The sequence below is a fragment of the Dictyostelium discoideum genome (genome assembly GCF_000004695.1).
Source record: "Dictyostelium discoideum AX4 chromosome 2 chromosome, whole genome shotgun sequence".
Taxonomy (NCBI): Eukaryota; Evosea; class Eumycetozoa; order Dictyosteliales; family Dictyosteliaceae; genus Dictyostelium; species Dictyostelium discoideum.
Window position 1 is genome coordinate 5,739,806 of NC_007088.5, and position 25,000 is coordinate 5,764,805.

Consider the following 25,000-nt stretch of genomic DNA (forward strand, 5'->3'; position numbering starts at 1 on the left):
ACAAGATTAATTCTAAGAAATAATAATATTAAAGTGTTATCAAATGATTTAATAGTTTCAACACCATTATTAGTTTATTTTGATTGTTCAGAGAATAGATTAACAACATTACCAGATACAATTTCAAAATGGACAAATCTTACGACTTTAAATCTTTACAAGAATAATTTATCACAATTACCTTTTTCCATTTCACAAATTCTAACATTGGAATCAATCAATTTATCATATAATATATTAACTGAAATACCAAATTTATCAACACTATTAAATTTAAAAACTATAAAATTAGAAAGTAATAATTTCTCTGAATCAACCGCTAAAATTTATTGTTATTTATATTGTCAATTACCATTTGATTTAAGTAATAATAATAATAATAATAATAATAATAATAATAATAATTATAATAATAATAATAATAATAATAATATTAATAATAATATTAATAATAATATAATCAACACAAATAATAATAATAATAATAATATTAATACTAGTAATGGTATTAATAGTTTTTCTTTATCAAATTCAACTTCATCAACAACTTCATCAATATCATCATTATCAAATTCTTGTTCTAGTATTCCACCTCCACAAATAAATTTAGATGCCAATAATAATAATAATAATAATAATAATAATAATAATAATAATAATAATAATAATAATAATAATAATAATAATAATAATAATAATAATAGTTCAATATCAAATCATATAATTCCAAATGGACCAATGTCATCAAGAGGACCTTCATCAAAATTACCACAACAACAATCAATTTCAATGGGAGTTGGATCACCAACATTATCACCAATAAATGAAAAGAAACGTTTAGATAGAAAGAAACAACATTTAATGACAACATTAGATTTGGAAAAGAGTAATTTCACAGAGTTTCCAGAGAATGCAAAAGAGAATGAAAAATTTAAATCAATTGAGCGTCTTTATTTAGGTTCAAATATTCATATAAACTTTCAAAAGGTTCGATCGTTTTTCACTTGTTTCACAAATTTAAGTACTATAACATTAGATAATTGTCAATTATCAACAATTCCTGATTGTATTTATGATTTAATTAACTTAACAAGGTAATGATAATATTTTAATAAATAAATAAAAAAAAACAAAAAAACAAAAGAAAGGAAAGAAAGAAAGAAAAATACAAAAACAATTATTAATAATTAATATAATAAAATAAAAATAATAATTAAAATTTTATTTATTTTTAGATTGGACATAAAAAAGAATACAATAATTGAAATACCAGCAAAGATTGCATTTTTAACCAAATTGAAAAGATTAGATATGTCATATAATTCATTAACAACAATTGATATTGATATCACTCAGTTATTACATTTGAAATCTGTTAATCTTAGATCAAATAAATTAGGTAATAGTAGTGGTGTTTCTTATTTTGGTTCAATGGATACTTTACAAAAATTGAATTTAAAAGAGAATTATTTAACAGAATTACCAAGTACTTTTTATTTATTAAAATTATCCTCTTTAAAATTAGATACTTTTACCCCTCTTTATCAACAGCAACAACAACAACAAAATCAACTTCAACGTCCAATAATTAATTCTCAAAGTACTAGTAATGAGTAGGTTATTTAGGTTATTTTTTTTTTTTAAAAAAAAGATTTACTAATATTTTTATTAATAATCATTAATTAATTTTTAATTTTAGATCATTAATTCATGAAATTAATAGGTCATTTGAAAATTTATCAATGTCTGAACCAGTTTCACCAAGAATTGCAGCATTGAAAAATGAAAAGAAAGGACCACCAAAACCATTACCAAAAACAAAAGGTTTACATAGTAGTAGTTCTAATATAAATACAAGTAATAATATAACACCAATTCTAATGAGTCCAATTCATGATGGAAATAAGAAATCACCATCAATTATTAGTAATAATAATAATAATAATAATAGTAATTCAAATATAATTACAAGTAATGGAACAGTAATACCACAATTAGTTTTTAAAAATGAACCAACAGGAGGAAGATTAAGATCATTTACATTGGATGCTGATCATATTAGTCCAGGTAGAGAATTAGTTTCAACTGGTTCATCTGATGAAATTCTTTATTTCAATAGTGAAGGTGGTTGTGAAAATTCAGATTCTGACGAACCAATCCAACCTCTAAGTGCAGGAAGATCAAGAGCTCAAACTATTAGTGGAAAACAACCATCAATTATCAATAATAATAATAATAATAATAGTGGTGGTGGTAGTGGTAATAATAATAATAGTGGTGGTGGTGGTGGTTCTAGAAAAGCATTCCAAAATTTAATTAAAAGTGCAAAACAAATTGGTTCAAATATAAAGAATAAAACTCATCATATTAATGGTCATTCAAGTAGTAGTCAATCAAATTCAACAACAAATACACCTTCAATAAGTTCAACACCATACCCAACATCAACAATTAAAACTAATGTTTCAGATACAAATACACCTGTAAATTATAATGGACAACAACAAATATCAAAAGTTATTCAAAGAGTTAGTGGTGAAATAGATCCACTTTATTCAGGTATTGACTCACCAAGAACATTGGAAAGAAGAAATAGTTCAAGAGATGATATTCCAATTAGTCCACCACAAGGCTGTATGACACCAATTAAAAGATTAGGTTCAGTTGAGGGCGATGAAATTTCTGCTATTTTCTCATCATCCACTGATGCAAATATGGATGTTAGTCAAGACTATTCTTCATCAACACCAACTGTTAATTCAATGTCTTATCAATCTTCATTTTTAGATACATTTGATAATCAATCAACTGTTGGTTCTCCAACTTTCTATCAATTACCAGTTTCATCGCAACCACCTCAACATCCACCTCCTCCACCACCAATAAAAGATAATAATCAACCTAAATTAAATCAATCTCAAAATTTAATTAATACAAATTCAAATAGTGTTACTACAACCAATAATAGTAGTCAAACAACTACAACTACCACCACTACAACAACAAATAATAATAATGTTTTAAATTTAGAAAAATTACATAAATTAGATTTTGCTGAAGATATAAATGGTGATGAAAGATGTTCAAATCCACTTTATTCAAAAAAGAAATTAGCAGGCTTATTATTCCCAAATAAACATCATCAACCATCAGCATTGAAAACTGCAAAAATAAGATTTAAGAGTTCAAAGAGATTAGCTACAACTGTTAATTCAAATTCTTCCAATAATTTAATGATGTCAAATTCACCTTTGTCATCGTCATCAATGAATTTATTACAACAATCAAATTCACCACAATATAGTGGTACACCAACTTCTGGTTCATTCCAAAACCAATCGGTTTTATCAGCAACATTAATGAGTTCACCATCAATGTCTGATGTTTTCAGTGGTGGTAATTCTCAAGGAGGTGGATCATCATTATCACAATCTGGTTCAATCACACCAGTTGCACCATTATCAGCAGTTCAGGGTTCACCAATTGGAAATAGTGGTAGTGTTAATAATATTTATTTGGAGGGTGATGATTTCATTAGAGATTTAATGCAAAGTCCAATCATTAATCAAGAAATTGAATTTACATCAGAAGATGGCGTGCCAAAGGTTAAGAATATTACTTTAAAAATGTTAACCTCTTTATTAACTCATGAAAAAGGTCAAAGTAATGAATTAAATGGTATTTTCTTTGATACTTATCTTTTATTCACATCAATTCCATTAGTAATCGAACATTTGGAATCAAGATTTTTAAATGGTAAAAATCATATTGTAAAACAAAAGTAATGTATAAAAATTCTTTTTTTTCTATTTTTATAAATTACTACCAATATTAACAATATTAATAACAATAATTATAATATTTTTAAACGATTATTCTTTTTTTTTATAATAGGGTTATAACATTTTCACAAAAATGGGTTGAAGTTTGTTGGTCAGATTTTAAAGAAGAACATATTGAATTATTATTAAAATTTTTAAATGATTGTTCAGAACAAATTGAAAAATTAGTAACAGGATCATTTGCATTAAGAACATCATTAAATTTATTATTAAATATTATAAATATGAAAAGAGATGGAACTTATATCACAGAAGAGGAAGAAACATTTGAACAACCAGCACCAATTCCAGATTTTATTCAATTACCAAATTGTGTTGATATAAATTTAATGGATTTAAGACCTCACGAAATTGCTAGACAATTAACAATACTAGATCATGAATTATTAACTCAAATTACAAAGCAACAAATGTTAGATTATGCAGTTCATCAAACAAATTCACCTTCAATAGTTAAAGTTACTGATAGATTTAATTATTTAGTACTTTGGGTTTCAACTGAAATAGTTTTAAGTTTAACAATTGAAAAAAGAATTGAAACAATATTTAAATTTGTTAATATTGCATTGGTAAATATTTTATTTTAAAATTTAATTGATACCATACCAATAGTTTATTAATAATATAATTATTAACATATGTTATTTTAATTTTTAAAAAATTTTAGAATTGTTGGTATTTAAAAAACTTTAATAGTGCAATTGCAATTATAGCAGCAATGAGTAAACCATCAATTGAGAAATTAAAACAAACATGGGGTTTCATTAGAAATACAAAAGCAAATGCACCAATTCAAGAGTTAAAAGAATTAATTTTACCAACAAATGTTGCAAGACTTAGAAAGATTATGGACTCAGTTGAAGCTCCTTTCATTCCTTATTTGGGTGCATACTTTAGTCATTCAATAGCAATTCATGCAGGTAATAAATCAATTGTAAATGAACAATATATTAATATGCAAAAATATGATATGATGGGGAAAATCATTAGATCAATTACTGTTGCTCAAGAAAAGAAATATAATTTAACACCAGTTGGTGTATTACAAAAGTTTTTAACAGATTCTTTTGTTCTTACAGAGAAACAATTATATTCTGAAGCTTCAAAGATTGAAGAAAAAGGTGATTCTTATATTACAGAAACAACTAAATTTGGTTCAATTTTTAAAAAAAAAGATAAATAAATAATTTTAAATTATTTAATGATTATTAAAAATAAATTAAAAAATAAATAATAATAAAAACTTTAAAAAAATTAAATCTATCTTTATTTATTTATTTATTTATTTATTTATTTATTTATATGGTTATTTATTTATTTATTTATTTATTTATTCTACAATGGATACATTTTAATTATTTTTTTTTATTTTATCAAACATATATTTTTTTATTTTAAATAACTAGCCATTTCTGTATAAACTTTAAATTTTACATCTTCCTTACTTTTTTTTAATTCATCTCTGCCAATATTATTTTCAAAATTATTGAATATGATATCATCTTTATCGCTTGTACTAACCAAAGTATATCTAGTCTTTTTTTTTTTAAAAAAAAAAAAAAAATCTTAGTATATCATAAAAAAAAAAAAATTTTAATATCATAAAATTATTACTTACTATTTCTTTAGTTCTATACAATGAATTCATATTTACCAAAATACAATCAAAATTAAATATATATGAAAAAAATAAAAAATAAAAAAATAAAAAATATATTAAATAAAAAAAGAAAATTAAAATATTTTCTTTTTTTATTTATTTTTTAATTTTAATTGTTCATTCAAATAATTAAAAATTTTTTTTCACATATTATTAAAAAAAAAAAAAAAAAAAAAACAATAATAATAATTTTTCCATGTTTACCATACATATTTGTGTTCTACAGATCGGCGTATAAGAAAATAAAAAAAAAATAAAAAAAAAAAAATTAATTTTTTTTTTTCTTTTTTTCTTTGTGTTAAATCATCCATATTATTTATTCCTTATAATTCACTAGGAACAACCACTTGAAAAATCAAATATTAAACTAAAAAATTAAAAATTAATTAATTATTAATTATTATTTCAATTTTTTTTTTTTTTTTTTCCCAAAAATTATTTACTTACTGTCGGGTTTGGATGATCTTTTGCTAAAGCAATGCAACTTTCTTCAAATGTTAAAGAAATATTTTGAGGGTTAATAAAATTTTGATTTTGATTTTCAATTGTTGGTTTTTGAAGTGTACCTTGATTAATTAAAAGGTCATCTAAATAGATTGAATATTCTTTTATGGCTTGTGATATATTTTTAAAATAATTCCAGATTTTAATTTTACCAACAGTTATTGGTGAGTCGAAATAAAAGTAAATGACATTACTTTCTTTTGAAAATGATGGTATTTCAAGACCACGTGAATTATAAGATACACTATTACCACCCAATTGATATTGTTGTTGTTGTTGTTGGTGGTAAAGTGGTGACATACCATTATTATTATTACTATTTCCAAAACTAACTGAAAAATAAGGAATTAAAAATCCTTCACTCTCTTGAAAACTTAAATTATTACCAATCAATTTGTAAGAATTCTTTACATCATTAGATAGAACACTACTTTTATTTGGTTTAATAATTGTATCATTTTGATCATAAATTTCAATCGCATGTAAACCAACGAAATTTCTATCACCATAATTTGAAATTATTACTAACTTTAATACAAATCCACTTGAATATTGTGATATTTTATTTTGATCTGTACCACTACTACATGAGGAAGGTGGATTATTATTATTATTTATATTATTATTATTATTATTATTAAGTTTGTCCCAATTAAAAAATGAAATTGTTTGACCAAAATCAAATGTACTATTACCTGGTGCTTTTCTAAAAATAAATCCATAATTATTTTGATTATTATTTTGAATATTATTAAGAGGTGATGATGATGATGATGATGATGATGCTGCTGCTGCTGGTGGTGGTGATAATGATTGACCATCTAAAAATATATTAACTTTTTTAGCACCTCTTGAAGCATCATCCAAACTTTTATTATAGTTCCAAATACGAATACAAGATATTGAAAAAACGTTACCTAAATCAATCGTAAGAACATGTTCTTTTGAGGGAGAGAATGGAATTAACCACATATGTTTATCATTTGTAGTTACATTATGACCATCAATTAATTTATCTAAAGTTCTATAATCGCCACTATGACCAGGTACATCATTGATATCTTTTGGCTGAGCGGTAATATTTGAAGCTTGAATTGGTATTTGTTTATATTCATTATCAAATACCATAATCGATGTTAATCCCATATAGAATCTATCGCCCCATGTTGATAAAAATAAGAATTTCAATTTTCTACCTTTTGGATAATGATTAGTTTGAAAGAAATAATCATTTTCACTTAATGGTGATGATGATGATTCACCACTAATAATCATTGATTGAGTTGTTGTGGTTGCTGTTGTTGTTAATGATGACATTGAAGTTGTGGACGAAGATGATGGTGGTTTTGACAATGATAATTTTGGTGATGATGGTGTTCTAAGTGTTTCCAAATAACCATAATTAGTTTTAACTGGTGAAATTGGTGGTGTTCTATATTCTCCAATTATTTTTTCATTATAATGATTAATTATATTATTATTATTAATACTATTAATATTATTATTATTATTATTACTATTATTATTATTATTACCACTACTATAACTGCTATTATTTCTAGCTTCTTGATAAAATTTTACATCTTCTTCTTCGTCATCTTCATCTTCGTCTTCATCATCATCTTCATCATCATCATCATCTTCTTCTTCATTATTATTTTTTTTATTTAATTCTTCTAAATTATCTTGAGTTTGATTATTGGTAGTAGTAGTAGTGTTATCTTGAATATCATACTGATCCAAATCATCTTGTAAACTAAATTGATGATGTTGATAATTATTATGTTGTGTTGATGATTGTAAATGATGATTTGAATTGAAATAATCATTTTTTAAGGAAGGTTGATTATTATTATTATTATTATTATTATTATTATTATTATTATTATTATTATTATTATTATTATTATTACTATTATTTTCATCATGAATGAAAGAAGGTGAAAATGGATCATTCTCTTCAATTCTATTAAATATTTCCTCTTTATTTGTAAAAACTATATATTCACAATATTGTTCACAACCTTGTAAGATACCAGGTGACTTTTTAATTGAACCTCTAAAGATAACATAACTATTATCAATTTTGATTTCAATATCTTTTGCACCTCTTGATGAATGAATTCTAGATTTATTATAATTCCAAATTCTAATTAATGAAAGTGTAATTTTCGAATCCAATGTAATGGTGATTGTATTCACTTGACCAGCTGTAAAAGGTGCTAACCAAAGATGATTATCATCACAAGTTCTTGGATGTCCATCCATAATTTTATCGATTGTTCTTGGATCATTACTATGTTGATAATGATTTCTATTAGAATGTCCATTAACATTATTATTATTATTATTGTTATTATTATTATTATTATTATTAATATCATTTAAATCACTTGGAAATGCTTTAATTTGAGATTTTGGATCCTTTAATTTCACATAGGAACCATTTGAATCAAAAATATCAATACCTGATAATCCAACATAATGTTGATCACCCCATGTACTATAAATATTAATTGTAATAACTCTACCAGTTGGATTTAATGTTAATAATGGTGCTCCAAATGATTGCGTTTCAATAATTGGTGTTGATGGTTGTTTATTATTATTATTACTATTGTTGTTATTATTTGATGTTAATTTCAATTTCTCTGTTGAATTTATAACATGCTGTAAATCGAATGTGTGTAAATGTAAATTTGGTGATGGTGATGGTGATGGCGATGGTGATGGTGATGGTGATGGTGATGGTGATGGTCTTTCAATGTATTGTTGTGAATTATTATCAGTTTCTTGGTTTATCGAGTGACTATTATTATTATTATTATTATTATTATTATTATTATTATTATTATTATTATTATTATTATTATTATTATTATTAATATTATTATTATTATTATTGATGGTTGGTGGTGAAATTGAAAATCTTCTTGGTGAAACTAAAACAGAGGCAGGAGAAGTTGTATTATTAGGATAACCACCAGTTGGTATTTTTCTATTATTGTTATTGTTATTTGAAGATAAACGAGCAGATGATGCACCAGTATGTAATGGTGTATTTACATTATTATTATTGTTACCCAATTGATCAAAATTTAAAGAGAATTTTGGTCTATTGGATGTAGACGATTGAACATTATTTACATTAATTTGTGAGGATAAGATTGGTGTTGATATACTTCTTGGAGTCAATGATGGTGATGGTGGTGGTGGTTGTAATAGGATTTGTTGAGGTTGTAGATTGGTTTGTTGTTGGTGATGTTGTTGCGTTTCAATCTTTTTTCTAATTGAAGAGGGTCTTTTCTTTTCAATATTTGAATAATCCAAATTAAAATCACGTAAATCAATTCTTGGTGATGGTGATGGTGACATCATTGGTGATGAATGAGGTGTATTATATGGTGATATTTTCTTTACTGGTTTATTATTATTACCATTATTGTTACTATTATTATTATTATTATTATTGCTATTACTATTGCTATTATTATTGTCATTTCCATCATCATATTGATTATGCTGTTGTTGCTGCTGTTGTTGTTGTTGCATTAAATGTTGATAAATTGTTGTAGATGAATCATCAGAAGATAATAAATCCATAATTAATTTCTTTTTAGATGGATCCATTGCTTTTAATTTATTCGCAATCTCAAAAATCATTGGTGATGTGAAACTTTGATCGAGTGATTGTTCATTTAATGAACTATTACTATTATTGCCTCCATTGCTATGGTTGTAGTTATTATTATTATTATTATTATTATTATTATTATTATTATTATTATTATTATTATTATTATAGTTAAAATTATTATTGCTATTATTGTTATTATTTATATTAATACTGCTATTATTATTAGTAGTATTATTATTATTATAGCTATAGCTATTATTGCTATTATTATTATAATTATTATTACTATTATAATTATTACTATTATTATTATTATTATTATTATTATTATTATTATTATTATTATTATTATTATTATTATTATTATTATTATTATTATTATTATTATTATTATTATTATTATTATTATTATTATTATTATTGTACATATTACTAGGATGAGGTGACATCTGACTTTGTAATCTTGGTGAAAATAGAGGTTTGTCTGGGTCTTGCGTTTTTAAAGTATTTAATTGTACCTTAGGAATATATGGTTTTCCATTGTTGTTTAAATTTACATTAGGTTGTTGTTGTTGTTGTTGTATTTGTGGTTGCTGTTGTTGTTGTTGTTGCTGTTGTTGCGGTTGTTGTTGTTGTTGTTGTTGTTGTTGTATTTGCGGTTGTTGTTGTTGTTGTTGTTGTATTTGCGGTTGTTGTAACTGTTGTAGTTGTAGTTGCTGTATTGGCATTCCATTAAATCTAATAGAAGGTTCAGAGGAAACCCTAGTTAATGGATGCTTGATGGTCTTATATTGTTTGTCAACAGGTTCATAAACTGGTGGTGGTGGTGCATTTGGAATATTATTGACCGTATTTGGGATTAATGGTACACTTTGGTTATTAATGTTGTTATTATTATTATTATTATTATTATTATTATTAATGTTGTTATTATTAATATTATTAATGTTGTTATTATTATTAATGTTGTTATTATTATTGTTATAACTATTGTTGATATTTTGTAATTTTAATGTTGGTAACTTAGTGGTCCCTTTCTTGGTACTACCGTTATTGTTGTTAATGTTATTGATATTGTTATTTCGGCTGGGTGAATTTAAAATAAGGCCACTACTGCTATTTCTTCTGCTCAACTCTCTTGGGGTTATTGATTCATCTTGTTGTTTATATACTTGATCCTGTATTTGTTGTTGTTGTTTGAATTGTTGCTGTTGTTGCTGTTGGTATATTTGATTGTTTATATTGTTGCTATTATTATTACTATTATAATTACTACCATTATTTATACCATTATTATTAATACTACTATTATTATTATTATTATTATTATTATTATTATTATTAATACTATTATTATTAATACTTTTATTATAATTACTATTATAATTGTTATTAATATTATTATTATTAATATTATTATTACTACTACTATTATTACTATTATTATTATTATTATTATTATTATTATTATTATTATTATTATTATTATTATTATTATTATTATTATTATTATTATTATTATTATTATTATTATTATTATTATTATTATTATTATTATTATTATTATTATTATTATTATTATTATTATTATTATTAACATCGAATTCAATAATACTACCCAATTGAACGGTGTCATCTCTTTCTTGTTGACTATCAGATTTTGATTTCTTACTTTTTTTCATATCGCTATGAAGAAATTCTAAACTTTTACTTGACCAACCGGGTGCCAAAGAATTTATATTCGCCATTGATTGTCTTCTTGGTGACATAACTGTTAAAGGATTTGATGCTGTACTTGCTGGGGCTTGTATTACTGTTGTAAGTCTAGGTGACATCAATCTTGGTGATAACAAAATTCCTGATGCTGATGCTGCCGTTGCCGATGATGAAGATGACGTTCCATTATTATTATTATTATTATTATTATTATTATTATTATTATTATTATTATTATTATTATTATTATTATTATTATTATTATTATTATTATTATTATTATTATTATTATTATTATTATTATTATTATTATTATTATTATTATTATTATTATTATTATTATTATTATTATTATTATTATTATTATTATTATTATTATTATTATTATTATTATTATTATTATTATTATTATTACCGCTAATACTATTGTTATTATTATTACTATTATTACTATTATTTCCATTGTTAACATTATTATTATTATTTAACATTGATAAAGGTAAACTAAAAGTAAATTTCTTTGGTTGTGTGTTATTTCCATTATTAGTATTACTATTACTATTACTATTATTATTATTAGAGTTATTATTATTATTTTGATTAATATTATTCATTTGAGATAAATTTATAGTTGGTAGTTTTATTTTACTATTACTACTATTAATGTTACTATTACTTTCAAAAGTAGTAGTTGAAGAGAATGAGGATGAAGATAATGGTATTGATGAAATTATATCAGCTGTTGTAAACATCTTAGTTTGATTCAAGTCAACTGATGATGATGGTCTAGATGAATCATAGCTGTCACTTGATAAATAATCATCGTCATCCTCATCCAACTCTTCAATTACTCTTAAGTTATCATCATTTCTATTATTATTATTATTATTATTATTATTATTATTATTATTATTATTATTATTATTACTATTGTTATTAAAATTATTATTATCTCCTTCGTCGCTGTCAAAATTTAAAAGTGAAAGTGATTGTGGTGTTAATAGTTGAGTATGATTTTGTTGGTAATGGGAATGGAAATGCTGTTGTTGATGTTGGTGTTGTTGCTGCTGTTGTTGTTGTTGTTGTTGTTGTTGTTGTTGTTGTTGTTGTTGTTGTTGTTGTTGTTGTTGTTGTTGTTGTTGTTGTTGTTGTTGTTGTTGTTGTTGTTGTTGTTGTTGTTGTTGTTGATGTTGTTGTTGTTGTTGTTGTTGGTGTTGGTGTTGATGTTGTTGAGAATTAGACCTAAGTATTGAACCTCTTGGGGATAATGGTATATATTGTTGTGGTTGGGGAGGTTGTTGTTGTTGATGGTGAATTAGATGATGAGGTAAACATGATATTGAAGGTGATTTTGGAGTTGTTGGTGATAAGGGTGAACCATTATTACTACTATTATTACTACTATTATTACTACTACCACCACTCATTCTTGGTGTTTTAGGTGTATCAAAAGTTATGATTGGGAATGATAGATTTGGTATAACTGGTGCCGTCTTCTTTAATGCTGTAGATGATGGTGTTGCTGCTGCTGTTGTCGAATTTGTCATTGTTGTAGTGATAGAACTAGATGATGAAATAGATGATGCTGATGATGCAGAAGATGATGTTGGTGGTGAATTACTCTTTAATACTTCATTTACCATTGCCTTCATTTTTGTCTCTGAAAAATCGATGGTTTGGTCGAATACTGTATCATTAGTATTATTATTATTATTATTATTATTATTATTATTATTATTATTATTATTATTATTATTATTATTATTATTATTATTATTATTATTATTATTATTATTATTATTATTATTATTAAAAAGTTGATGCTGTTTTTCAGAAGGTTTGGAATTTTTTTTAGACTTTATAAAAAAAAAAAAAAATTAAAAAATTAAAAAAAAAAAATGGAAATTAATTATATATATTAATTAGAAATATAAGGTTTTAGGTATAAAAGAAAACATACATTCATATTATAAAATCATTGTCATTGGTGTGTATTGTTATTATTAATTATTATGTTGGTATTAATATCTGAAGTTTTTTATTTTTTTTTTAAAGATTTTAGTTTTGTTTATGTTTTATTTTTTTTAAATCTCACTTTTCAAAGAAAGAAAGAAAAAAAAAAAAAAAAAAGGTTTCTATTATTAATTAATTATCTATAGGTTTTTTTAAATTCCTATAATTATAGTACAACAAAAATTATTTTAAAAATTAAAAAAAAAAAAAAAAAAAAAAAAAAAAAAAAAAAGAAAAGTTGTTTTGGGTGATTGAAAAAACTGTTTTTTTTGATATATTTTTTAATTAATTTCAAATTTTTTTTTTATTTTTTTTCCTCTTTTTTTTTTTTTTTTTTTTTTTTTTTTTAATTGATTAAAATAAAAAAATTAAAGATAAAAATAATAAAAATAATAAATAGGTTTAAATCTAACAGTCCTTTGGATTGGAAAAAAAAAATAAAAATAAAAAATAAAAATAAAAATAAAATAAAAAATAAAAAAAAACTAATTTAAAATTTAGAAATATCTCTTTAAATAAAATTTTTTTTTTTTTTTTTTTTTTTTTTTTCACCACAACAAATCCCCAATATCAAATTTTGACAGCAAACAAATTTTTGTTATTGCAAATAAAAAAAAAATAAAAAAAAAATAAATTTTTTAATTTTTGAAAAAAAATAAAAAAAAAAAAAATGGTAATTTGCCAATTTTTTTTTTTTTTTTCTTCAAGCTTTTTTAATCTCGACAATTAATTCAAAAAAGGTTGTAGCGCGAAGTGAACAAACATATTATAATAATAATAATATTACAAAAAAAAAAAAAAGAAGAACAGATAGAATAAAAGGTTTAGATTTAAAATCAAAATTCTATTAATTTTTAAAAAATCAAAAAAAACTAAAAATAAAAATTAACATTTACGGAAAAAAAAAAGAAATTGTATAAATAAATAAATAAATAAATAAATACAATTTTACCATATTTTAATAATTAATAAATAAGAAAAATAATTATCAAAAGTAACCAAAAAAAAAAAAAAAAGAAAGAAAATGTCAAGTGTATCAATTGAACAATTTAAAAATGAAAAAGATTTAAAAATATGGGTAACTGCCTCAGAGGTTAAACCAATTGACCAATTTGGTGATGCAGATTGTCCACCTTGTATTAGAAGGATGGCAAACTCACAATATTGTGGTGATGAATTGGTAAAGTCATACTTATGTTTTCAAGAAAGTAATAAAAATGGCACTTCAGTTGAATCATGTGCAGGTTCATTTAACAAACTTAAAGATTGTATGGTAAAATACCCAATTAAATTTTATGACCCATTATTCAAAAAGTAATTATCGTCTTTTTTTCTTTATAAAAAAAAAAAAAAAAAAAAAAAAAAAAACAAAAACAAATCTTTACCACAATCTACACTTTTTTTTTTTTTTTTTAAACACCTTGATATTAATTATTTTACTTACCATTTTTTTTTTTTTTTTTTTTTAAAATAATTGTAGTGGTAGAAACTTAGAACAGGACTCAAAGTAAAATCGATTTAATAATAAAATAAAAAATTATTAAAAAAAAAATAAAGAAGTTTAGATTTTTAAATTCAAATAATTATTTTATTCAATGATATTTTTATTATTATTATTATTTAAATATTATTATTATTTAAATATTATTATTATTTTTTTAAATAATTATTTATTTATTTATTTAAATTTAATTACTTATTTATTTTGATATCTAATAAATTTTAATGATAAATAACCACCAACTAAAAGTGCAAAAGTGAATGAGGCCATAATTAAGATATCCCAATATTGGAAAGATATTTTATAATCAATTCTATCTAATACTTGAGTACCATGAGTGATCGGACAAAAGAATTTAGTAGTATTTTGAGATGGAATTGGTATTGGAATTGCACCTTTATTATCGGTACAAACGAATTCCATATCTTTGAATTCAGTAATGAGGAAAGCTTTCAATGGATAAGAGATGAAATCCAAATAGAAAGCCCATTTCCAAGCGGCTGGCATCGATGGTGGGGGGATCATAAAACCAGCGAAAAGAGATGTCACCGATAAGAGAACACCATTCAATAGGAAAGCCATTTCTTCAACTGGTAATGATGTTGCAAATGCAATAGATGTTAAACCGAAATTTAAATAAAGCATGACTGAAATGAATGAATGGTAAAAGAAATCCCAACCATGATTTGATAATGAAAGTCCAGTTAAAAAGTAAACTGGTATGACGTAGGCGTAGGAAGTGATGATTACAAATGGTAGATCCGATAATACAAATGTTAGATAATAGATCCAAACTCTATACATCCCCGAAGCTTGTTCACGATAGAATACACCACGTTCAGTTGAAACGGTTGGAATAATTGATAAACCTGCCATACCACCAAACATTAAACTAAAGAATAAAAATGAAATACGATTGAAAACATCGTTTTGTTCTTTATCCAAACGTAAAAACAATGTACCAATAACCAAACCCAATACAAATGATCTACCAACACGAGTTCTAATTGTATCAACTCTACGAATACCACCTTTCCATGACCTTTTCAATAACTCTATAAATTGAGTTTTAATTGTACTACTATATTTACCATGATAAACTGCCACTGGTGTACCAACTGGCATAATACTATTCTCAACAATTGATAATAGTTTTTGATTTTCTTTTGATTCTTTAAATGATTCAACTGGATCAAATGATATTGATGATGATGATAATGATGATTCTAAATTTTTTTTATTATTATTATTTAAAGTATCACTTGTATTACCATTATTATTATTATTATTATTATTATTATTATTATTATTATTATTATTATTATTATTATTATTATTATTATTATTATTATTATTTTCATTAGAAGTTGAAGTTGGTAAGGTTTGTGGTGGTTGTATAATTTCAATAATATCTTCAGTTACATCCAAAATGAAATCTGCAGGATTTTTGAATGGATCACAAATTAAACCTCTTTCTGCAAAATAATTTAAAACAATTTTTGAATTTGTACCAGTTGGACCAAAGTAAACAGTTTCACCACCTCTCTTTAAGAGTAAAAGATGATCAAACTTTTTAAAGATTGTAGTTGATGGTTGATGAATTGTACAAATAACTGAACGACCACTTGATGCAATCTTTTTAATTAAATTCATTACCTTCAAGGCAGCAGATGAATCCAAACCAGATGTTGGTTCATCAAGGAAGAGTAATTGTGGGTCCGATGCTAATTCAATACCCATATTAACACGTTTACGTTGTGATAGTGATAAACCACTTTCAACATCACCAATTAATGAATGTTGAATCTTTAATAAATTTAAAGTCTCCAAAATATTATCAACAAATTCTTCCTTTTCTTGAATTGGTACTGAATTTGGTAATCTATTTTTAGCAGAGAATAAAATCACTTCTCTAACCGTTGACACTGGTGTTAAAATATCCATTTGTTCAACATATGCGGAAGTACGAGTGAAATATTTAGTTCTTTCTTGACCATTGATTAAAATTTGACCTTTAGTATGACCACCTGTTTTTCTATTAGCTAAAACATCTAATAATGTTGATTTACCAGCACCTGATGGACCCATTAATGCAACCAACATACCTGGTTTAACATAACCATTAATACCATTCAATAGTCTTAAACGTTGATTTTTACCATCTTTCTTTACATCAACTTCATAAACTAAATCTTTCCATTGCATATAACAACCAATTGGAATATCTTTCCTTAAATTTGCTTTACCACTTGATTTAACATCAACATCAACTGATTCCATTTCTTCACCAGAATCTGAATCATCATTTTGTTTTTTATTATGTTTATTATTAAAATAATTCATACTATTATTTGTTGTTGTACTATCGGTTGAATTTCTATTCATTTTTATTAGCGTTGTAGTTTTATTTGGTTTTGATTTTTTAATACCAACTGGATCTTTACGATAAACTCTAAATACTAAAAATTTCATACAAACCAAGGTAATTAACCAAAATAATAGAGTGAAAGCTGAAATAATTGCTAAATCAACCCATCTATAATAGAATTCAGTATGAAAACCAATTGAATCTAAAATTTGTTCACCTTTTGTAATTGGACAAACTTGATTACCTTCAAACCCTACCGGATAGGAGGTATTAAAAGTTGGTAAAAATGATGGTGGCATTAATTCATCGGGTGAGCAATGATAATCTAAACCACTATGTTCATTTAATAGTAAACCTTCGAAACCATAATGAATTGGTGAAATCCAATAGAGCCAAATCCACCAACCTGGTATTTCATTGGAATGTTTCATATAGCCACACATTAGAATGAATGGTGATACAACAGCTGGTGAAATTGCAGATGCAGCATATTTGGTTTTAGTGAATGAACAAACACTTCTAATAATTGATAATGACATAACATCGCAAACTAAACATGTTAAGAAAAAGTAAATAAATCTATCCCATGTCTTATTTAAACCTGTCATCCAATAAACGAAATTTGAAAATATCAATACCTCAACGATTGACATTGGTAAATCAGTGACAATCATACTTAGAAAGTAGGTGATTGTATTATAATATTTCCATGCACGTTCACTATAAAATACTTGACGTTGATCGAAAAATACAGATATCGAACCAAATCCACCAAATACAAATGTTAACAATGAAAAGAATAATAAGCCTGACCTATTTGAACCATCGGCTTGGGTTGTATCCAATTTCCAATACAATGTACCCAAAATAAACCCAATTATAACATTCTTTAATAGTCTAAGACGTATTGATGCTTTGTTACCAAGAAATAGTTTAAATCCTCTTTTAACATTCAATGATAATTGTCTACCAAATCCAGTTGAATATGGCTTTAATGTTGTTGAATAATCTATAAATTTACTTCTTTCTTCTTCATCTGGTATATGACTATCAATATATTCTAAAATATGTTTATAAATTATTGATTTTCTATATGCCATTGCAAATTCATCTGATCCTTTTAAAGGTGGTATAATTTTATTATTATTATTCATCATCATCATCGTTGATGAGGCTTTGTTTTTAAAATTATAATTATAATTACTACCACCACTACTACTACCACTATCACCACTACCACCATCACTACTACCATCATCTATACCACAATATAATTCTGGTTCATCAACAATCTCTTGAAAAAATTCTGCTGGATTATGATGTTTTGGAAATTTAAATCCTAACCCTTCAAAATATCCAATTGCTTGATTCATTGGTCCAAAATATGACATTTGACCTTGATTCATAATCATTAAATAATCAAATAATTTTGTAATTTCTAATCCAGGTTGTAATAATGATATTAAACATGACATTTTCTCTTGTTGAACTTTATTTTTAATTTTTGTTAACATCTTTTTAATAATTAATAATAAAAAAAAAAAAAAAAAAAAAAAAAAAAATAAAAGTTAATTTAAAATTTTAGAGTTTAATATATATAAAACTCTAAAAAAAAAAGGAATAAAAAAAAAAATAAAAAAAAACTTACCTCTAAACTTATTGAAGAATCTAAACCATTTGTTGGTTCATCCATTAATAATAAATTTGATTCCTTTACTAATTCAACACCAATGGTAACTCTTTTCTTTTGACCACCAGAAATACCACGTAGAAATTCATCACCAACAACAGTATTTTGTACATGTTTCAAGTCTAAAAAATCCAATACATTATCAACAATTTCAATTCTTTCTTTTTCAGATTTATCCCCACTTTGACAATCGGCTGAAAATTTAAAAGTATCTCTTACGGTGAGTGGTGCTTTTAATAAAAATGAAAAAAAAATAAAAATAGAAAATTAGAAAATATTTCATTTTTTTTTTTTATTCAAAAATTTTGAAAAAAAAAAATTTTGAATTAAAAAAAAAAAAATTGGAAAAAATGAAATATGTGTATTTACCCATATGAAAATCATCTTGTACAACATAACTAACATGTCTATGATGAGTATTGGGATCACCAGTTTTACCATTAAATAATAAATTTCCAGTTATTTTTTCATTTGAAGTTAATAATGCCAATGTGTTCATTAATGAAGTTTTACCACAACCTGGAGAACCTAATAATAAAACCATTGATCCAGGTTTTAAAAAAAAGTTTAAATCTGTTAAAATTTTCTTTTCATTTTTACCATGGCCAACTGTTGACGATAAATTTCTTGCTGATACAAATACAGATGTTCTTGGTAAATTTGATGGATTATAACTACTTGTCGTTGAGAAATTCAATCCACCGTCAATAGATTGTTTTAAATTTGGTTCTGATTTCTTATCAACTCCAAATATATTTTTTGATTCAATTGAATCATTTAAAAAATTCCTTGAATTACTTCTACTTTTTGCTAAATATTCTCTTTTTTCTTCATTTTCCATTTTTTAAAATTATTTAAAAAAAAAAAAAAATAATGTTAAGATAATTTTTTTTTTTTTTTTTTTTTTTTTTTTTTTTTTTTTTTTTTTTTTTTTTTTAAATAAAAAGGTTAATTTTTTTTTTTTTTTTTTTTAATATAAATTAAAGAACTAAGTTTTTTAATAAAATAAATAAATATAATTTTTTTTCTTAAAAATTATTTGAATATATATAGGTACAATTAATTAAATTTAGTATTTCATAAATAAAATTTTAATTTTTATTATTTATTTTTTATTTAAAAATATTTTTAATAAAAAAAAAAAAAAAAAAAAAAAAAAAATTAAAATTATTTGATTAGTAATAAATTAAAAAACATTCATACTCCTCTAAATATAAAAAAAATAATTTAATTATAATTTCAAATTTTATTTGTTGGATTTTATTTTATTTGATTATTCTTGGTAGTAATCCCACACTAATTATAGATAAATATTCATGTTTCAAATACATTGTTTGATAATAACGAGTACAAGACAACATTATTATCTCATTATTATTACCATAAAGATTAAAAACTTGAAAAACTAACACCATTGTTGGATTAAAATAGTAATTATCATTTAATAAAAATAAAAAAAAACACCACAAATACATAATACCCCATACAAATATAAAAACAACCACACCTGGGATAATTACATACATACACACACACCCTACACCACTTTTAAAAATAATGACAACACACAAACCACCAATAAATCCCTTCTTTTTTTATTTTTTTTATCTTTAAAAAAAACAAATATAAAATTTTAACAAATATAAAATTTTAAAAAATAAATAACTATTTTTTTTTTTTTTTTTTTTTTTTTTAAAAAATGATTATCAGATTTGAAACAAAATTATTTATAATGAGATAATATTAAACACACAATAAAAAAGATTTTTTAATTTTTTTAATTTTTTATTTTATTATTTTTTTTTTTTTTAAAAAAATTTTTCGTACATATATATATATTTATAAATAATTGTTTATTTAGTTTGATGTCTAATAAATTTCAAAGCTATAAAAATACAAATGAAGAAAAAGACTGAATAACCAAAAATAACAGCCAAGAATTTATATTTATCTTCAGGTTTCATTTCATAACGTTGTAAAATTTGATTACCATTTGTAATTGGACAAATTGGGCCAACATCAATATAAGTACCATTAACTGTAAGAACATTAGGTATAGTGACTGATTCACTACTTGTACAATGGAATTCTAAATCTTGGAATTCATTAATCATAACGATTGCCAATGGATAAGTAGTTGGATCCAATTGGTAGAACCAATGCCATCCTTTAGCGATTGAAGCTGGTGGGATCATAAAACCAGCGAACAAAGAACTGATTGAAAGTGCTACACCACCCAAGGCATGAGCAATTTCATCGGTTGGAAGTACAGTTGCGAAAACCATTGCCAACATTGAGAAATTGAAATAAGTTGTGAATGAGATGAAGGAGTGGTAAAAGAATGGAGCACCATTTGGATCTAATCTAAGACCAGAGATAAAGTACATTGGAACTGTATAAATAATAGCAGAGAGGAAAACCCATGGTAAATCGGTAACGATAAAAGTGAAGAGATAAATTGGAATTGAATACATGCCAGATGCTTGCTCACGATAGAAAACACCACGTTCCATATTAACGATTGGAATTGAAGACATACCAGACATACCACCAAACATAAGACTGAAGAAAAGAATTGAGACACGATTATAAATATTCTCTTGAGTTTCTTCCATTCTAACGAAAAGTGTACCTAAAACTACACCCAAGAAAAGTGAACGCATTAAACGAGTACGAATATTTTGAACTCTACGTACTTGTGCTAACCAAGAACGTTTACCCAATTCAACGAATTGAGTTTGATAGGATGAGGAATAAACACCATGGAATTCTGGTACTGGTGTACCAACTGGCATAACACCAGCATCAATTTTGGCCAAAAGATCACTATTCAATTGTGATTCTTTGTATTGTTGAACTGGATGGAATTGATGTGGTTTACCATCGAGTGTGGTTTCAATGACATCATCGGTTACATCTAAAATGAAATCGGCTGGATTCTTTAATGGATCACAAATTAAACCATGATTTTCAAAATAACCAAGTAAATCAGCACTCTTATCACCAGTTGGACCAAAGTAAACAGTTTCACCACCTCTCTTTAAGAGTAAAAGATGATCAAATTGTTTGAAAATTGAAGTTGATGGTTGATGAATTGTACAAATAATTGAACGACCACTTGATGCAATCTTTTTAATTAAATTCATTACCTTCAAGGCAGCAGATGAATCTAAACCAGAGGTTGGTTCATCAAGGAAGAGCAATTGTGGATCTGATGCTAATTCAACACCAATGTTAACACGTTTACGTTGTGATAATGAAAGACCTTCTTCACCATGACCAATTTGTTTATTTTGAATCTTTAATAAATTTAAAGTTTCAATAATGTTTTCAACAAATTTAATTTTCTCTTCATTTGGCATATCACTTGGTAATCTAGTTTTAGCAGAGAATAAAATTGCTTCTTTAACAGTTTGAGTTGGTGGAAGAACATCAAATTGTTCAACGTATGCAGAGAGACGAGTAAAATATTTAGTTCTTTCTTGACCATTGATTAAAATTTGACCTTTAGTATGACCACCTGTTTTTCTATTAGCTAAAACATCTAATAATGTTGATTTACCAGCACCTGATGGACCCATTAAAGCAAGTAACATACCCGGTTTAACATAACCATTAATTTCATTCAATAATCTTAAACGTTGATTTTTACCATCTTTCTTTACATCAACTTCATAAACCAAATCTTTCCATTGCATATAACAACCAATTGGAATTTCTTTTTGAGCTTTTACCATACGATTTTCTTTGATATCAACTTTGGAATCCTTGATTTTCTTTGATCTCTTTGAGGCTTTTTTAGAACGTTTATCATTCTTTGGATCAGATGCTCTATGATCGACATGAACATTCTTGAGGAAGAAGTACATACCAAAAGAGAAAAGTGCACCAAATGCAAAAACAATTAACAAATCGATCCATTTGAACCAATTATTTTGTGGCATACCTAATTGATCAAGGAATTGATCACCTCTAGTAATTTGACAAATTGAAGAATTTCCAGAACCTCTTGGATATGGTAATTCAAAGTTTGGAGTATTACGTGGTGGGATTGTTTCACTATCATCACAGCTATAAATTAAACCATGATGTTCATTTGACATGAGACCTTCAAAAGCATATTTAATTGGTGAGATCCAATAAATCCAAATCCACCAACCACCAATACTTCTTTTTGGTGCCATAAAACCAGAGAACAAAATGAATGGAGCCAATGCAGCTGGTGCAATAACTGAAGCCAAGGTTGCATTTGGAGCAAAAGCTGAAACCATTTTAAAGAAAGATTGGAAAGCCAAATCACCAACGAAATTCATTAATAAAAAGTAAATGAATTTCTCTGCATTCGCTTGTAGACCACACATCCAATAAACCAAAACACAAAATACCACAGTCTCTAAGAGTGCAATTGGAATTTCAGAAAAGATTAATGATAAAAAGAATGCAAATGTCTTGTAGTATTTACCATCTTTTTGTATGTAAAACACCTCTCTTTGTTCGAAAAGAATTGCAATGGCACCCATACCCGAGAAAACAATAAACAACAATGAAAAGAAAATCAAACCCGATCTATTATTACCATCGGTCTGATTCAAATCTAAACCATAAAAGAGTGAACCCAAAATTAAACCCATTACAATCGATTTTATAATTCTCATTCTAACGGCAACTTGACTTGAAATTAACATTTTAAATGCTCTAATACTTGCTAAACGAATTTGATAGGATAAAGGTGTTGGATATTTTGGAAGATGTGAACTATCTTTACAAAATGTTAAATCTGGTTGAGTGTTATCTAAATCATTTACAATACTTTGGAACATTGCGCTATTCTTGTATGCATTTGCAAATTCTTCGGCACCTCTAAGTGGTGGTTCACCTTCACCTTCAAAATATAATTCTGGTTCATCAACAATCTCTTGGAAAAATTCTGCTGGATTATGATGTTTTGGTAATTTAAATCCTAATCCTTCAAAATATGAAATTGCATCTGACATTGGTCCAAAATAAACCATATGACCAGCATTCATAATCATTAAGAAATCAAATAATTTTGTAACTTCAACACCTGGTTGTAATAATGCTACCAAACTTGAAACTTGATTTACATTTGATAATTCTCTAAAATGTTTCATTAACTTTTTTTTTAATAAAAAAAAAAAAATAAAAATAAAATAAAAAAATATTAATACTAAATTTTAAAAACTATTATTTTTTTTTTTTTTTTTTTTTTTTTTTACTTACTTCTAAAGTAGTAGTTGAATCTAAACCAGTTGATGGTTCATCCATTAAAAATAAACCAGCATCTTTAACCATTTCAACACCAATTGTAACTCTTTTCTTTTGACCACCCGATACACCTCTTAAAAATTCATTACCAACAACTGTATCTTGTTGTCTAGTAAGATCCAAAGTCTTTAAAATATAATCAACTCTTGCGTTCTTTTCTTCTTCAGATGTACCTTCACTCATTTGAAGATCGGCTGAAAATTTAAATGTTTCTCTAACTGTGAATGGAGCTATTATAATAAAAAAAAAATAAAAAAAAAATTAGAATTTTTAATTTATTTTTATTATTATTATTATTATTATAATTATTATTTTACTTACCCATATGATGATCACCTTGTACAACATATGCAACATCTCTATGATGAGTACTTTTATTAGCAGCTTTACCATTAAATAATAAACTACCAGATACAGTTTCAGAATGTAATTGATTGGCCAATGCTTTCATAACTGAGGTTTTACCACAACCTGGAGAACCCAAAATTAAAACCATTGAACCTGGTTTAAGGAAAAAATTTAAATCTGATAAAATATTTCTTTTATCACCTTTCTTTTCAGTACCAATAGACATACTTAAATTTCTAGCGGTGACATACATTCCTTTCTTTTCTTTATATAAACCCATTGGAGCACCCGAATTATCATATGAAATACTTTGCATTCCGCCAATTGTATTATCAGCTGCAAATGATTTTTGTCCAAATTCTTGTAATGGGATTTCATCATTACCAATTTCTGGTGGAGCCATTTTTTAAATTATATATATGTTTATATTTTTTT

General features: G+C 24.8%; 5 protein-coding genes across 5 annotated transcripts; 2 read left to right on the forward strand and 3 right to left on the reverse strand.

The window, feature by feature from the left end:
• Positions 1-1,311: 1,311 nt before the first annotated feature.
• gefN (Ras guanine nucleotide exchange factor) lies at positions 1,312-5,025 on the forward strand (the record flags this gene model as incomplete). The annotated part of the gene is made up of 4 exons (XM_638407.1): positions 1,312-1,613; positions 1,700-3,781; positions 3,895-4,411; positions 4,510-5,025. 4 exons carry the CDS (start codon positions 1,312-1,314, stop codon positions 5,023-5,025), a joined length of 3,417 nt encoding a protein of 1,138 aa, XP_643499.1.
• Positions 5,026-5,231: 206 nt separating this feature from the next.
• DDB_G0275861 (hypothetical protein) lies at positions 5,232-13,325 on the reverse strand (the record flags this gene model as incomplete). Its single annotated transcript, XM_638408.1, has 4 exons — positions 5,232-5,378; positions 5,461-5,588; positions 5,946-13,215; positions 13,320-13,325. 4 exons carry the CDS (start codon positions 13,323-13,325, stop codon positions 5,232-5,234), a joined length of 7,551 nt encoding a protein of 2,516 aa, XP_643500.1.
• Positions 13,326-14,396: 1,071 nt separating this feature from the next.
• DDB_G0275545 (hypothetical protein) lies at positions 14,397-14,690 on the forward strand (the record flags this gene model as incomplete). Its single annotated transcript, XM_638409.1, has 1 exon — positions 14,397-14,690. One exon carries the CDS (start codon positions 14,397-14,399, stop codon positions 14,688-14,690), a length of 294 nt encoding a protein of 97 aa, XP_643501.1.
• A 378-nt stretch (positions 14,691-15,068) lies between these two features.
• abcG18 (ABC transporter G family protein) lies at positions 15,069-19,772 on the reverse strand (the record flags this gene model as incomplete). Its single annotated transcript, XM_638410.1, has 3 exons — positions 15,069-18,755; positions 18,890-19,161; positions 19,301-19,772. 3 exons carry the CDS (start codon positions 19,770-19,772, stop codon positions 15,069-15,071), a joined length of 4,431 nt encoding a protein of 1,476 aa, XP_643502.1.
• A 1,012-nt stretch (positions 19,773-20,784) lies between these two features.
• Positions 20,785-24,968, reverse strand: abcG2 (ABC transporter G family protein; the record flags this gene model as incomplete). The annotated part of the gene is made up of 3 exons (XM_638411.1): positions 20,785-24,066; positions 24,173-24,447; positions 24,539-24,968. 3 exons carry the CDS (start codon positions 24,966-24,968, stop codon positions 20,785-20,787), a joined length of 3,987 nt encoding a protein of 1,328 aa, XP_643503.1.
• Positions 24,969-25,000: the final 32 nt, after the last annotated feature.